This window comes from Phoca vitulina, unplaced genomic scaffold (genome assembly GCF_004348235.1).
Source record: "Phoca vitulina isolate PV1807 unplaced genomic scaffold, GSC_HSeal_1.0 scaffold11, whole genome shotgun sequence".
NCBI classification, from domain to species: domain Eukaryota; kingdom Metazoa; phylum Chordata; class Mammalia; order Carnivora; family Phocidae; genus Phoca; species Phoca vitulina.
This window is the reverse complement of record NW_022589714.1, coordinates 16922253-16939856: the sequence shown is the minus strand read 5'-3', so window position 1 is coordinate 16939856 and position 17604 is coordinate 16922253. Positions and strand designations below refer to the sequence as shown.

The following is a 17604-nucleotide window of genomic DNA, read 5'->3' as shown; positions in this document are numbered from 1 at the left end:
GGGAAAGATTAAGGTAAACTGATTTTTTCTTACTATTGGAACTATTATAATCACACTAATAATTTGATATTTCTCATGGGTTTCATCCATTTTTCCAGCTCATTCTTGCTGTGGTCAGTAAGACACTCTAACTAAAATTTGGGTTGGTATATATCAAAATCAAGTGCAGTATAATGATCTTATGTTATTGTTAAAATCATTGGAGTTATTCAATTAATCTTAAATGTGCTCATATTTATTAGGAGAAATTACTTAAAGATATTTACTGTCTTTGTGAGTGAAATCACTATGTCTTAATCAGGAAAGGTTTGTTATAGATTTATAAAATTTGCATTAGAGAACACATGAAAAATCATTATTCTTAACATTGTTGAAATAGCAACTTAATCTTTTTTCATAAAAGAGTTCAAAGAATAATTGACAGATTTAATGTCACTAAAAATTTTAAATATCAGTTATAAACAGTATTCAGTTTCAGTTTTTTTCACCAAATAGTTGTTAATCTTACAATTTAATTCAGTTACATTACCATCCCCTAGAAAAGAGTTTTGTTTGCTTTGCTCTTACTTTCAAAAGGCATTAATTTTTATTAAGAATATTTAGAAGATATTTCAGCCACTCCATGTGTAGGATATTTTGCAAAGAACAATTAACTCTTGTACTGCATTTACAAAATGTCAAGAAATAGAATGTTCAAAGGGAGAAAATAAGAATTACTATTTATCATTCATTGAATCCTTAATTTAATACATCATAAATCTAAAGCAGTATTTGATAAACAGTTACTGCATGTCTGTTTTTTGTTGCTTTTATGAGTACTGATTTAATTTTGGAATGGTGAAAACTCAGCCTCAAGTCCCTAATTCTTGATAACTGAGTTTTCCGATGTGCCAAATATTTGCCAACCAGCTGGTTGTTATTGATGCTATTTGTTTATGTTATTTTAATTAAAATCTTTTTCATCAGTGTTATATATTACTCTATCATTTTTAGTTTTAAATAAACCAAGAAAGCTGAAAAGGAGATTTCATTCTGTTTTCTTAAAAGTTTATAAGCCACAAAGTAGTTTTTTCGGTTGTTGCTGAATGGATATTGTTTTAACATCAGTAATGTTGCCCATTAGTACTGCTATGTTCATAGTACTACTCAAGTATCACAGTGTTGAGGGCAGGTATACCCTTAACCAGTTTGTTTGATTTAAGTTTGTTTGTTTTTGAATTTCCCTGTCCCTTTCCTTGTGAATTCTTACTGCTGTCAATGTGCTTTCCTTACCAACAAAATGCGTCTTCAGTGGTCCTGGAGAGTTGAATAACAGAAAAACTCAGGATTGTGAATGTAAACTTAGTGAGGATCTAGTGGGTTTTTGGAAGAATAAAGTCTAGGAGCTCAGATTTGTGATGTTATTTATTTATTGCTAAATTAGAAGCCCTTTTTCACTTGCTTTTCATTCTCTGGCAAGATTTCCAAATAGATAATTTGCTGAGATAACTTGCTGTTTTCTGAATTCTGCTGTAAGCTATGGATAAGCGAACACCTGTACATCAATTGCATTTTAGTTGTTTCTCATTGCATCAAAGGTATTTTGAGATTGATGGATGGAAAATTCTATATTTTAATGAAAACAGTTATAATAAATATGTTAAAATTGTTTTGTGCATATTCATTTAATTTTATTTTAATTCCTGCTTTAAAGTCTACCTTAATATCAAAAGTGACTTAAGGTACCTACCAAAACGTAAAAACATAGCCATATGAAATAAGTTAAAAATATGTAGAAAAGATTGGTAAGGAAAAATAAGGGAAGAAAATTAGGCTGCAGATTTAACCATGAACATTCTAACACACGTGCTTTGAGAAAAGTACCATCAGTTATAAAACTTCAGCTTCCATAACATGAAAATAAACCAGTTAAGTGCACACTCATTTTTCCTGATACTGATACCAAATAGGTTTCTTTTGTATAGTTTCACAGAGAAGATAATCATCATCAGAGCATGACCCATATGAATAACATCATTACCATGATCCATATAGTCATATGTTGAAAGACAATATATGAAAAGAACTGTGGAGACAGGGAGGGGAAAGGGACTATATGGAAATGTCATGTAGGCCAGGTGCATGGTTGTGTGATGCTCTGGATTAATTCAGAGTTAGATTTTTGAATATCTAAGTTGACTACTGCATATCCCTTACAGAGACCTCTGTAGATACTATTGCTTTAAGATAAAACATTTCAAAAATATTGAGAAACGTTGTATTCCAAAATATATTCTCTCTGAGGTGCCCTTGGGAGTAGTTCGTTGCCGCTAGGTAATTGTGGAATCATGGATTTAAACAGCCAGCACACTGGGCATGGGATTGCCTTACATTCCTGAGTAGAAGGCCATCCCATTCTTCTCATGAGAGCACCTGTGACCCAGCCAAGAAACCATACTGGGCTCTTTAAGTCAAGGCCAGTGAGACTTCTGATTTTTTAAAGTAACAGTTTTTGTTATGAAAATGTTATCTAAGATGAAGCTATTTTGAAATTATTATACTGGAAACATAATTTTAGACTCATTTATCCAGCCCTTAAATATTTAGGAACTCTGGAAGAGAAGTCCTTTCTTGAGTCAGTAGGCTAATCTTTGACCAACCTTAACGTAGCTTGCTTTATAAAAATAAGTGTATGTGTGATCTAAATGCATTGTGAATATTGCTCCCTCCTTTTGTGCTTTCTCTTGCCTGATTTATCTTCCATCAGATGGAGTTTGAGTAGAGTTGAAAGCTTTATACATTCTGACCACTTTGGCACTGTGACAGAGATTTAGATAGTGACCTTGCAATATTTTGCAACCTGGTTTCCTGTGGCTATAATTTGAAAGTTTGTGATATGGATACTTCACATTTTTCTCTAGAACAATGTTGTGGCATAAAATGTTATCAAAATTTCCCACTGCCAGTACAGGAATTTCCAACTTAAAAAAAAAGTCCTTTTTTTTTTTTAAGATTTTATTTATTTATTTGACAGAGAGAGACACAGCAAAAGAGAGAGAGAGAGAGAGAGAACACAAGCAGGGGGGTAGTGGGAGAGGGAGAAGCAGACTTCCCACTGAACAGGGAGCCTGATGCGATGCGGGGCTCGATCCCAGGACCCTGGGATCATGACCTGAGCCAAAGGCAGACGCTTAACGACTGAGCCACCCAGGCACCCAAAAAGTCCTTTAATATATCTATAAATTGTTTGCTTGAATAGCTAAAATAAAACAAGCAAATAAAAAACAAAATAAAACAGAAGGGGGGGAACCCAAAATTTACAGTAACTTTCTTTGATTGAGCTCTGGTCTTAAAACATCTGTTTGTATTACCAAAAATGTTTGCTAGAGTATATTTATTTCCTATTATTTTATAACTTTACTACATATTTTTAAATGATATGCAGTATCAGTCCCTCATAAGTACTTCCATTTTGTTCTGTGTGCCCTTGGAATTCATCTTTATCATCATCTATTATTCTTGTTATTTATATCACTGAAACCGTGATAATGTATCAGTCTCTGTATTTTTTCATTTCCATGTCTTTGGGATGTAGAGGCAGGCAGAAGTTGATATGACATTCAGAATTATTATTGCAGATTAATATTGTTTTGCTAGTGTTGTCGGGGTGTGAGGTCTGGATAAAGACTAACATTTTCCTTTATCTAAGATATTTACATCTAGAGTGCTTTCTTGTAATGTTTCTGCTGTGAACTTGCCCAGCACGACAGTTTCTTAAACCTGTGGTTAACATCCAGTCCCCAAACAATGAAAACGTATAAACCCCGATTTTTTCCACAGGGTTTCCTGGCTGGTTATTCCGAGGCTTTGCACGTGACAACCTGTTCTCCCACGTGAATGGAATACTCAGTCTCAATGTGGAAGCCTGGTCAGTTGGAAAGTTGCAGTAAAATATTTCCCTCCTGTGTGCAGCACTTCCAAAATTCTTATTTATGTAGAGTCATTGTGTTAGAAAAAAGAAAAAAAGTTTCCCTAAGTTTGTTAATTTTATGCTTTGCTATCCAGGGTACTTTACTCTTGTGTATTTAGATTCTGAGAAAGAAATTTGTCGGTCATTAGGCCTCAAACCATATTTACACATGAAATTTATTCCTCTCTAAGCTAGTATATGTAGACATCTTTTTGCCCTGTCATCTTAGGCTTTTCTTTAGATACATTTTTACTGTCATTTAACATAGATAATAAATACAGCCTGGTTTAGATTTCCTGAAGACCATGAACATCCTTATTATTCTAAGGCACAAAGGTGTGTGTGCGAGTATGCGTGTGTGGTTTTTTCGTTGTTGTTCAGAACTTTCAGGAATTTTAATTAATCAACTTCTTCTGAGGCCTGCAGCATCAGGTCAGTGCAGAGATAAAGAATAAAGATGTAATCGCGCATCATGGTGTTTTGGAAGTGTTTCTGAACTCTGAAGCTTCGTATAGTCTCAAAAATCTATATACTTTTCAAAACTAGGAAAAATTAAGCTGATGACCAATGTTAACTATCTCAAATAGCTTTTTACCTTATGTCTTTTAGCTTACTTAAAGCAAATCCACAAAATTTTCTGTGCTTTTCCAAAACCCTATCATTCAGGGTGACTCTAACACATATATAAACCCATAGTTGTTTTCTTAAGACCATCTTTCTTATTATTTATGATTTGGCTAGGAATATAAACTGAAAAAAGGAATCTTAAGAAGTTAGGATGCTTATAACCTATTAGGATATAAATATTAAAATGTATTCCATAGCTAATGTCTATACCTAATAATTTTTAAGGTATAATACAAGCTGGTTTCAAGGAAACATTTTCAAGGATATCTTGCATCATCAGAAAAAAAGATGAAAGGATATGATAGGCTACTTGTTTTGTGATACAGAGTAATCCAGTCACAAATATTTTGCTGATAGATGTGTGTTTTATTCCCCCACATTAAAACATGATCGTATAAAGAAGAAAGGACAAAATACCTATTTTTACATTTAGGGTTACATTGTGCATTCTGATCAAATTAATTACTTCACAGTCCAGATATTTTTAATTAAGGGTTAATCTGTATATTTAATATATATCACCTGACTATACTATAAAAACAACCATTTTCTTAATACCTTAGGCTCCCCTTGGCTTTATGGAAATTAACAGGAAGATGTATGTTACTTTTTCTATATATGATGGCCCTTTTCCTCATCCTGTAGCAATTGGGATTAAAGAAATATTCATTCATTCTGAACACTTGAGCATCGGTTTTACACCAAGCCAATTAATAATTTCTGTAAACAAAGTGTCTTTAACATTTTTCTAAACCTATTTCAGAGCATACTTTGCAGAGATTACTGATACAATGTATATTTTAGTTCTGATAGCTAATTAACTATAAATGTGATCTCTAACATCTATGATTTCATATTCCTAATTTCAGTTGTGTAGTTATATGATAAAATCTATTTCTGAAGTCCTTTATAATTTACAAAGCTGGCATATCTCATTTAATCCTCATGAAACTTTTGCAAGAAAGTGGCATTATCCCCATTTTATAGAGGAGGACAAGGTTTATAGAGATGAAGGGATATTATCAAGAATGTGGCAGAGTTAGGAATAGAATCACAAATCTCTAATGTCAAGTAAAATGCTCTTTTTATACAAAAGTTGGTTTTTATGTTTTATAAGAAAAAACATAATTATTAGTTTCAGATAAGACATAACACTGTTAATAGGCGGATTAAAATACAATGAGGTTCACTGATTATTCAAGTTTTCAAATAAGTAAACTGTGGGGGCAGTTTCTTAATTTTTTCCTGGCATTAAAATTGACAGAGGTGTTTATCAGTGTTATTACTGGAAATACTTTTTAGTATATATTTTTACACTGTAATGACAACTTGCATTTCTGTGGTACTCTATAGTTTGTAAAGCAGTTTCATGTGCTTTATCTCACACTACCCTTACAAGAGCAATGGAATACTATAGGAGTTACCTCTGAAGTCGAGGGATTATCGGAAAGCCTGAGCTCAGAGTTCAGTCAGAAGTGTCGATTCTGAGTTCCACATCACTGCTTTGTAGAATTGTGTGGTCATAGAGTTGGTGTTCCATTAGCGCTCAAATTCACCAAAAAAGACACATAATATCCAGAAAAGTACCAGCTCCACCAAATATGTTCATGAAATTCTCGATCAGCTACCAAGCCTCTGTTCCATGCCCTAGCCGTATTCAACAGAGATGGCACCACAAGCCCTTACACAAATATCACCTTTCTTTGGAGGTAGTTCAACTATGGAGGTTCTACTGAGTATAAACGGTTTCTGAATACAAATGTCTTTGGCACCTCATTAACTTAATATGTTATGCGTAATATGCATCATAGTGGATGCATTTACTTGAGCCATCAGACTTATATACCCGAGAGACAGTGGTATTGATGGTTCTCTCATAGAAACAGAGCACATTGCTAACAAAGGGGAATTTTGAAAGTGAAGTTTCCAACAAGCATTTAGAGAACAGCTACTCTAGTGAATCCGTACAGGCTGGATATAATATAATTCTTCCAGCAAATGGCACCGTGTGTGTGTGTGTGTGTGTGTGTGTGCGCGCGTGTGTGTGTGTGTGTGTCCTGGGTCAAAACCAGAATTTAGAATTTATATCACTTATAATTTTTGAAGAGGTTCTTGCTGAAGACCAGTGGTTTGGAGATGCCTCTAGCTTGCCTCAAGGGACACAAATTCCTTGATTATGCAGCATTTGCTGTCAAATTGTGGAGTGAGCATTAGTGTGTATATTGAATGAAATTACCAAAAAGTGGTTGAGGAACAATGTTTTTACTATTCTAGGGACGTAGACTGATAGTAATTCAGTAGTGAATGATAATCTATTGATTTTGCATACACATAGTATTTATATTTATTTATAGGCTTTAATGTTTCACTGATTATATGATTCATGATTAAATTTAGCAAGTATATCTTCCCATTTTATTTTAATGCCTGGATTCTAAGACCTATTAAATAATATTTGTTTCTTATCCCTGATTGCTAATTTAACTTAAGTAAAATTGGGCTTTCTGTGACTTTGCTGTACTGTATAGCAAATTATGGCTTATATATTTCAAAGTTAGCTCCCCTATAATTTTTAATTTAGGGGTGGGAGCAGACACTTGAGTTTTGTAGGCATGGGACTATCTGAAATAGTTATTTCAAAATGGTATTTTCATTATATTAATCAGAAGTTAAGATTTCTTTTCTCAGTTCTTAGACTTTGGATTTTAATTCCTATCTATGAAAAGAAGGCCCTCGTTAAATATTAAAATGAGTTAAAATGTATAAAGTTTTTATCACATTATAACCAAAGCAATACTTATTAACTCATGTGTGTTGACCATGGTACTCAGTATAAAAAATACCCTACCTTGTCTCAAATTAAAAACTCATTCTTAGAACTTGAGTTGGTTTTAGTGTGCACACTGCATGTCTATTCAACATGAATGTCTATTCAAAAAACATATTTTTACCAAGTATTTTGTCTATGTGCTATGTTATAATAAAGTATATGAACACTTATTTAATTTTAATTAGTCCCAACATACCTCCTACTATAGAGGATAAACAAATAAAAGAGGGAAACAGTTTAAGAGGTATAGGAAATATCTGGTAAAGATGATTCTACTGATTTTTGGTCTATGAATTTTATAATTTCTTTGGATACCAACAATCTGCACTATATAAGAAGAATAATTTTCTTTGAGATGACAAGTAGCACAGTTATCTGTGAGTCAATCTTGGAATCAGTTTCAGTCCCATCTTTTATCACCATTCATTATAATGAGGTAAAAAATATGCTGTATATTTCTTCTGCAAATGGAAAAGAAGTCCAAATTGTCTAATACTTAAATGCTTTGGTGTAGATAATCTTTCCTTTACTACCTACACATTAGATACACATTCCACTTGGTCAAGTGTAATTATCATGTAAATTGTTAGATATTTATTGTGTGAAATCAGAATTATGTTTTTCTCTTTACAGTTTTAATATATTCATGCGCAGTCATGCATCTGTATGATTTAGAAAGCATTTTTGTTCAAATGACTTTGGTCTTATTGGAATCCATTGTGCTTTGACATTAAATATCACAAGATAGAAAATTTTAAATCATAGAATGCATGTTTACACATTGTTACATTCTCTAATTATAATGGCCTGGGTTAGGAAAAGCTAGTTTTCTTTACAGAAGGCCCAGGAGTCCTTTAGCTGACTTTTATTCATACAGTGAAAGTTGTGTGCTTATTCATTAGGTTTAATTAACTACTTTTTCATAAGGGATAGGATAAATGTCTGTTTTTAAAGTCTTAACAAAAAAAATACTCAAAATTATAATACTTCATTGAACTTTGGCTGTTTATGAACTTGAGCCATTTCAGTAGACTCAAGCATCTGATATATTCCCTGGATCTAAATTAATAATAATAGTAAATTTGTTCCTTTTATATAGTTATACTGAATATTAGAACCAAAATGGTTTTATATTAAGTCCATAAGAAAATACCCTGAATTTATCATTTTGTAGCCATGCTACTTGGAAATCAATCTCTTTAATGACCTGTTAGAAAAATAATAAAAGGAAAATGATTTATATTAATGAAATACTAGATTCTGAATATTTTAGGAGAAAGTTTTATTGAGTGTTGCTTAGTCCATTAATTATAGAGAAATGTGACTTATAAAGACAAATTACAGTGCTTAAAAAGTCAATAATATCTTTAAAATTTAGTAATTATGTGGAAAGAAGAAAAATAAATTTAAAGCTACATATTTATATTTTAGAATTTATTTTTCCTAAGTCTTTAAGCAAAAATGTTATATTTTAATGGGTGATAATGAAATTTGTGGTAAGAAAACTGTTAGAAACTGTTCAGAATGAGAAGGAAGTGTAATTGTATACTAAAATATACACAAATGTAATTGTATACTAAAATATTGAATGCCCTCTTAATTTACATTTAGTAGCAATTTCTAGTAGATATCAACAATACTGTGTATGACCAAAATTATCCCCTCTTAAACCAATTAAATTAGACTCTCCATTTAAGATTATTATTATACAAGGCTTATAGATGGTAGGATACCATTACTTGAAGGCATTGTTTTTATAATAAAGCGTGCTCAGTATCATCACCAAAATGTACCAGAAACATCAGCTTTTGGTCCTTTGTATATAAAGAGCACTTTTGGCACAGGGAATATTCATCAGATATGTATAACCAGATTTACTTAGGACAAGGAGAGTGAAACACAGGGTTGAACCTCACCGTACAAGGAATTGGTGCATGAGCCAGAGAATGATCCCAACAAGAAGTATAGTTTTTAAGATCTAAGTTACTGAAGAATACAAAATACTTCCCTTGAAGTCTTTAAAATGGGATGGATTTTGTCATTTTTTTAACTCAGACTTTTCAGAGCAGCTCAGCTTTCAACTTCATGACTAATTTTCTTCTTTAAGCCCCACAAATCCCAGCGATTCTGTGAATTTGTCACAGTATTTCAGAATGAGTCAGCATTTAAGAAGTCATCAGACTTTCTTACTCCTACATATATGAAATTTTAGGGAAAAAGCTTTATGAATTGTTATAATCTTTTGAAAGATATTTGTAGTTACTACTTAAAAGTACTTACAATTTTATTTTATGATACATAGTTTTTCTTTCAAGAGGAGCGGTGTCATAATACTAAGGACAAAGCAACTTTAAAAATAGGTATGTGGGCAGGGGATGGGCAAAATGAGTGAAGCAGAGTGGGAGATACAGGCTTCCAGTTATGGAATGAATAAGTCATGGGTATTAGAGGTACTCATAGGGAATATAATCAATAATATTATAATAGTGTTGTATGGTGACCAATGGCAGCTACACTTGTGGTGAGCACAGCATAACATATAGAGATGTTGAATCACTATGTTGTATGTGTAAAACTAATGTTAACATTGCCTGTCAGCTCTAGTCAAAGAAAAAAATTAATAAAAAATACATGAAGTTTTGGGGCGCCTGAGTGGCTCAGTCGTTAAGCGCCTGCCTTCGGCTCAGGTCATGATCCCAGAGTCCTGGGATCGAGCCCCGCATCGGGCTCCCTGCTCAGCGGGAAGCCTGCTTCTCCCTCTCCCACTCCCTCTGCTTGTGTTCCCTCTCTCACTGTGTCTCTCTCTGTCAAATAAATAAATAAAATCTTTAAAAAAAAAAAAAAATACATGAAGTTTTACAAACAGTAAAAATAAAGGGGGAAAAAAACTGTCCTTTTACAACTTTCCTTATATTCCATTAACTGAGGTGGCCCAGAAGAAGAGTAGAAATCTATAATCTTTGGCACCAAGCCATCTATACATTTTAAAGTATGTGATTTTGAAAGAGATATGGACTCTGTCTGAAACAGAAACAGAATATAGTTTCTGCTAATGCAGTTTCTCACATTCATCCCTTCCCAGAATATACTATCATGTACATGACATATTTGAAGAACATTTTAGTATTTATTGCACTATATATAACATTTTCCTTCAGCTTTTCTAAGATATTATTTAAAAGGGAAGCAACTACTAAGAAACTTAGGTGTATGGATTTTTTATGAGTACAGATTTTAAACATTTTTACATTTCCTATCACATTTCTTTTATGGTGCCTGAATCGGCCATGCCTGTATTCTACATACAATTCTTTGCTTACGACCTTCACAGATACCAGCCAAATGCATTTTTCCAACACTCAGCTAGATAGCTTACAGTTAGTTGGCATGCTTGACTCACTTTCTTAATATTTTTCTCTTTCAAGATCCATCAGGAGAAAAATTTTCATTGATCTAATCTAATATTTAAAATGTAAAAGGTCATTTATTCTCACGTTCACCCATGCTGGCCTTTCTGCTATGCAAATACTAAAAGCACTACTGCTTTCCATTAATTTTTTTCTTTTTTTCTCAGGTGCTTTCTTTAGTATTTTATTTTTAAGCCAAAAAAATCAAAATTAAAGGTTCATAAATTCATGCTTACAAAATTAGGATTTTTAAAGTTTTTTAAAGTCTTTTTTATGGCTTTAGTAAAATTAAATTTTTTGTTCGTTGTATTGTACTATTGCTCAGAGTTTTTTTTTTTTTCAAGATTTTATTTTTTGACAGAGAGAGACACAGTGAGAGAGGGAACACAAGCAGGGGGAGTGGGAGAGGGAGAAGCAGGCTTCCCGTGGAGCAGGGAACCCGATGCGGGGCTCGATCCCAGGACTCTGGGATCATGACCTGAGCCGAAGGCAGACGCCTAACCGACTGAACCACCCAGGCGCCCCGCTCAGAGTTATTCTTGATACTTAATTTATTCAGCACTGTGTGCTAAAATGTATGCCCTATTGTCAGCTGATGAGGGAAGAGGATAGAGACCAGAGATTGATTCTGAAAGGCTATGATATAGTTATATATCATATATCATATATAGATAGATGATAGATGATAGATAGATAGATACAGATATAGAAGAGGAGAAAGAGAGACACTTAAGTTTTAATATTTATTTCAGTTCAATGAATACAATTTTTGCGAGTATCACTAGATGGCAGGCTGTGGCTTGGTATGGTTAGTTTTTTGAGGGAAGGTGGAGTGGGTTAATCCAGTTCTTTCAGTACTTTTTATGTGTGTTTCTAGACTGATTTATGAGAATAAAAAGTAGTATGTAGTATTAAGTGCATTTGTAACACACATTCATTCCAAGGATTCAGGTCACAGCATTTGCAATACAAGGGTGTATCATTCTGGGATGTACACACTCAAGATTATGATATTCATAACCCTTTACTTTATAGACTGAAGAAGTCATACTTAAAATGATGTATTCTCCACTTTAAATCATTGCACTTTTCGTTTTTTTCCTGTGGTGCAGGTGATTTGGATTATTACTGGTTGGATCCTGCCACGTGGCATAGCCGGGAAACATCGCCTATTAGTTCGGTAAGCTTTCTGGGAAGTGAAAGTTTGGAGCTTAGGGACGATATGTGCTGTTCATTGTCCTATGTTTGATATGTGATAGATGGCAATCTTATTCGATTTCATTATACATTTTAAGAGAGATACTCATTTCATTTAAGGCAGTGCAATTTAGAAGAGAAGTAAAAAGCACTTATTAAATGATGACTACATATAAATGATATTATTTGGTTAATGATATCAACATTAACAACTCAAAATACAGAATCAATTTTCTTTATATAAGCAGATATAGTTTAAATTTCAATTTATTTCAGAACAATTTTTTAGAGATTTTCTTAGTTGCTGACTACTTTTAGAACTATTTAGTTTAAGAGTCTACTACAAATAAAATGTAGCTGTCGATGCAAATTGTTGTAAGCCTAGGGTAGAACCCACCAGAATAAAGAATCCCCTCTAGAGTGTCTTTAACTGAGGAAATCACATCATGCTACAACCAATAACTATGTGTTTATAGGAAAGAAAACATCTTTTTTTAACTTTATTCATGTTCTAATAGCATCCTGTAACGTGGCAACCATCTAAAGAGGGGGACCGATTAATTGGACGTGTTATTCTTAACAAGAGAACAACCATGCCCAAAGAATCAGGTGCATTACTGGGTCTGAAAGTAAGTATGCTGGTTTAAAGTGTTTCTTAAGGCTGGATTACAGTATGGGTTGCATTCAACAAAGTTTCTGACAATGATTTTGAAATATCTTCCTTTCTTCTCTGAAATAAAGTCCTCCTAGTGAATATATCTTGTTAATATATTGATATCTTATGGTAGATCTAGTGTTTTTATCTGGGTTAATATTTTAAAATCATTTTATTAATATGGCATACAGGTGTGTTAGGAAACTGCCATAAAAAAGAGGAAAATAAAGAATTTTTATCTGAGTATAAAGTTCAAGGATGATTTTTACATTTAAAAGTTTTAATGTATGGTAGTAAAATTAGATAATGTGAACTGCATAATTTTATTGTATCTTGACAAGCAACATAAAACATCATTAAAGAGATTGTTTCCTAAGTACAATAGAACTTATGGTAATACCAAAAGAGTAAAATGTATCTTTTAAAAATATTAACTGACTTCCAACAGATATAATGAAAAACTAATTAATTGCAAAAGCTTATGTTTTATTATAGGAAAAAATATACATACACATTTTGTTTTATTGTGTGTGCATGTGTGTGTTAAATCACATGGTTTTATTTGCTTTCAGAAACTTAGAGAAGCATCCAAAGATGGGCTTTAAAACTATTTACCAAGATATTGTATTATATTTGTGTGATAGTTTGACCTCTTCAAAACCATTGACTGTTAATCCCACTAAAACCTCTCTTCAGTTAATGCACTTAATAATATCACCTTATTGGTTATTGCCATTAATTTCTCTTGCTATGAGATAATTCTGATCACCTCCACTAATGGGCATGTCCTAAAGAATTGTGGATCAACTTCAAGCTTTGAGAATATGCCTTGTACTTTTAATTATACATACTAAGCACCTGCATTGGGAGAAATTAAACTTAGAAACTTTCAGATGTATTTAATTTTAGTTACAATGGAAAAACCAGGTAAAAGTGTTAAATATTCAGTAATATAACTCACACTTCAAGAGTTAGATTAAAATACATATATTTTTCAGATGAAATCATTCAGATGATCAGTGGCAAGGATAAACTTAGACTATTACTCATTGTACCATAATAAATTGCTTCCCCAAAGTAGCCTATTCTTGGTCTGAATCCACAGTCTTTATGTCTTAGACTTATATTCTACTAAAGTTATACACAAGAGATAACTGATGTAACAATGGGGCATTATGTGCATATAGAACTATAATTCAAATGGTAGGTATGAATTTTGAGGATAAAGAAAAATGAAACCTAATGTAAACTGTGTCACACACTTCTGTAGGGAAGTAGGGAAGACCTAGCACTTGTTTTGTAAGGATATACATTACTCATGGTCCCCCTGCATTGTTAGGTCAGTATAAGTAATCAGTACATGAACTTCGTTAGGACACATGGTCATCTCAAATATAATGAGATGTTTTCTTTTTAAAACTACACTGCTGGAGGGGGGTGGGGGGATGGGTTAGCCTGGTGATGGGTATTAAGGAGGGCACGTATTGAATGGAAGCACTGGGTGTTATACACAAACAATAAATCATGGAACACTACATCAAAAACTAATAATGTAATATATGGTGACTAACATAACATAATAAAATAAAATTAAAAAAAAAAAAACTACACTGCCATTCCATGGGGTGCCTGGGCAGCTCAGTTGGTTAAGTGTCTGACTATTTTCGCTTTTTGGTTTTTTTGTTTTTAAGATTTTTTTTTATTTATTTGAGAGAGAGAGGAAGAACAGGGGGAGGGGCAGAGGCAGGGGCAGGGGCAGAGGGAGAAGTAGACTCCCGCTGAGCAGGGAGCCTGCCACAGCTTGATCCCAGGACCCATCCCAAGACCCATCCCAGGATCCATCCCAGGACCCCGGGATCCCAATCTGAGCCCAAGGCAGCCGCTTAACCAACTGAGCCACCCAGGTGCCCCAAATGTCTGACTCTTGATCTAAGTTCAGGTCTTGATCTCAGGATCGTGAGTTCAAGCCCTGTGTTGGGGGCCTACTAAAAGCAACAACAACAACAACAACATACTGCTCCTCATTTAGTCAAAAATATATTTCAGGGGGCGCCTGGGTGGCTCAGTCATTAAGCGTCTGCCTTCGGCTCAGGTCGTTATCCCGGGGTCCTGGGATCGAGCCCCGCATCGGGCTCCCTGCTCGGCGGGAAGCCTGCTTCTCCCTCTCCCACTCCCCCTGCTTGTGTTCCCTCTCTCGCTGTGTCTCTCTCTGTCAAAAAATAAATAAAATCTTTAAAAATATATATATATATTTCAGTTTATTAATATACCTACACTCAATCCTAAATACATTGTAAAAGATTGTAGGAGTAATTCCTCAAAGTAATAAACTTATGTTTTGATATGAGTCTTGGGAACTTATAAATTTATTATTATCCAGGTTGTTGGAGGGAAAATGACTGACTTAGGACGCCTTGGTGCCTTCATCACCAAAGTAAAGAAGGGTAGCCTTGCAGATGTAGTTGGACACTTAAGAGCAGGTAAAGTTTCTTTTTAACATTTAAACAGTGTGTACTCTTTGCATGAATTGGTGGTTTTCAATTTGGGGTAAGTTATATATAAGTCAGTTAAATTAACTAATTTTAGTGCATGAATAAAGACTTTTCCCTGGTGTGGGTATTTACTGATTGCAATAATAGGCAATGATACATCAGTAGCGGTTTAGAGAGAGTAAGTTTAGGAATCTTTTTTTATTTGTGTAAAAATAAATAGATACAAATGCTGCAGGATTCCTAGTTTATGTAGATGGCTTCATAATGTTGCTACAAAAATCCAAAACAATTTAGTCTCATAGAAAAAATAATATCACTAATTCTTTAGTTATACTTCTTTATATTTTAAGGTGTTATAATTACTAAAGTTTTTCACAATGGTCCCAAAACACTTATCAGTAGTAGTTTTTAGTAAAATACAACCATAATCACATTTCTTACACAGATGATGTAATAAAATATTTGTTAATTTAATTGTGGCATGTATTGTACTCATGCAGATGTGCTACTTCTTGGTATTTGGAAATTTACCTAATGTTGCTCTGTAACCTTAACATGATACAATAAAATCATTTAATATGTTCAGATATACCATATTCAGTAGCGACATACTTTAAAATCTATTCTTGTTAAATTGTTTACTCTTCATTTTAGTTAAAATCATATTAACGTATTTTTTCTGGTTTACTTCACAGTTTAGTAGAAATCTTTTGGTTGGAGTATCTGCTTATGCATTTGAAAGACAATTACAATGAAAACAGAGAAAGCTGGACTGTAGAATTGAGGATTAATAACCCATAGCGCATAGAAAGAGAATATTTCTAGGCTGTTTTCAGTTTTTAAACCTTAAGATTGTAATTACTGAGACTTTTAGAAAAGTGTTCTATAACTGTTAAAGACATTTTTGTTGTAATTGACTACCAGGGTATCAGTTCAAAATCATTTAGGTTTTTTCTTTGATAGAGACTTCCTACGCAGGTGTTGTATAGGGAGAAAATCCAAATCAGAGATTTTTCTCCATCTGTAATACATACAGCTTTGAAAATGTATAGGGGTACAGTACACTGTTGTTTACTATCAGGGACTAGTTATAAGAAAATAACTCAATCAGAAGTGACTGTGTCAATAAACTGAGTCTTTGCTTGTTCAAAGACTAAAAAATCAGTCTTAGAAAGTTTGTGAATCCCTTAAAAAAAAATATAAGAATCCCTTGAATCATGTAATGCTCTAATGTAACTATAGGAATCTGAATTTGCAGATCAGTTTATAAACATAATGGCTTTTGATTTTGTCTTTGTATTTTAATACAAGATTATGTAAGAGAGTCCGTGAAGGGGTTTTTCTGTATAAATAACCGTTAGCGATAAATTTCACTTATTTATCACCCTTAATGTGCCTAGAGCCTGAGAAACTTAAATCTAAAATCTTAAAAGCTCAGCTTAAATAAGTATAAAACATACAACTGGACTTTTCACTTCAAGCAATTGATGCATTTGAAAAAAGTATTTTAATAAATTTGATCATATATTCTGTTTGATATACATTATAATTTAGGGATGATCTTCCTTCTGTTTGCATATAAGCATCATTGGCCTGTACAGTGCTGTGTTTACTAGCGTGACCTTTGTCCAGCATTTGCACTGTTGCTTTAATCTTGCCATAACTTTCTCTACTGCTTCTTCCCCTTAAGTCCATGCATTGTGCCACTACTTGGCTTAATTATCAAAAACACAAAGCTGACACTGACATGCTCCTTATTAAAGCCCCTCCCTGTCTCCCCATCATCATCTGCTTACATCAAAGCTCTGTAGCTCTGTCCTCTGCTAACTGTTCCAGCCACTTCCATTACCATTCACCTTACCTTCTGCCATGGCAGTCTGCCTACAGGTCGCTGGCAAGCTGTCCATCTCTAAGACCTGGTCCATGCCTCTTGTCTACCTGTTTGCTTCTCTGCTCTCTGCTCTCTGCTCTGCGTGTTGAAGTCCTTTCCATCCTTCAAAACACATCTACAGTTGCCTTAATTCTAAAGTGTTTCCTGATGTCTCACCTGGAACAGTAACTAATTACTCTCTCCCTAGCACTTACCTGGCTGTACTTCTGTTCCTCAGATGAACTCCTATCATTGCATATAGCACTTTAGTAAAGACAGTCATTCCTCTATTTCTCCCCCACCAAATGTAAGGACAGAGGAAATCTCCTTTTCATCTTTGCATCATCATAATCTACATCCCTGCCTGAAGAGATTATCCACATAAAAATAAATATTGTTAAAAAAAACCACCTTCTAGTTTAGGAGGTATTGATTTGTAAATAAACACATGTATTAAGTTAATATGGTATTAAAAGTTATGCTTTCAGGTTGCTGTCTATAAAGAGAATTTTATAATTCAGAACTTTTGCAAAATGTTGACTGCAACTCATTACTGGGTAGTTACATTAATTTAATG

At 33.6% G+C, this 17604-nt stretch overlaps 1 protein-coding gene across 49 annotated transcripts in view; it reads left to right on the top strand.

Moving 5' to 3' along the window:
• RIMS1 (regulating synaptic membrane exocytosis 1) overlaps nucleotides 1-17604 on the top strand; it is a 490270-nt gene that overhangs the window by 308865 nt on the left and 163801 nt on the right. For all 49 annotated transcript variants that reach the window (XM_032409516.1, XM_032409510.1, XM_032409506.1 and 46 more), the window contains exons 7-9: nucleotides 11926-11993; nucleotides 12529-12639; nucleotides 15046-15145. In XM_032409516.1, the coding sequence (XP_032265407.1) occupies nucleotides 11926-11993; nucleotides 12529-12639; nucleotides 15046-15145 (279 nt within the window). The remainder of the gene's footprint in view (nucleotides 1-11925; nucleotides 11994-12528; nucleotides 12640-15045; nucleotides 15146-17604) is intronic.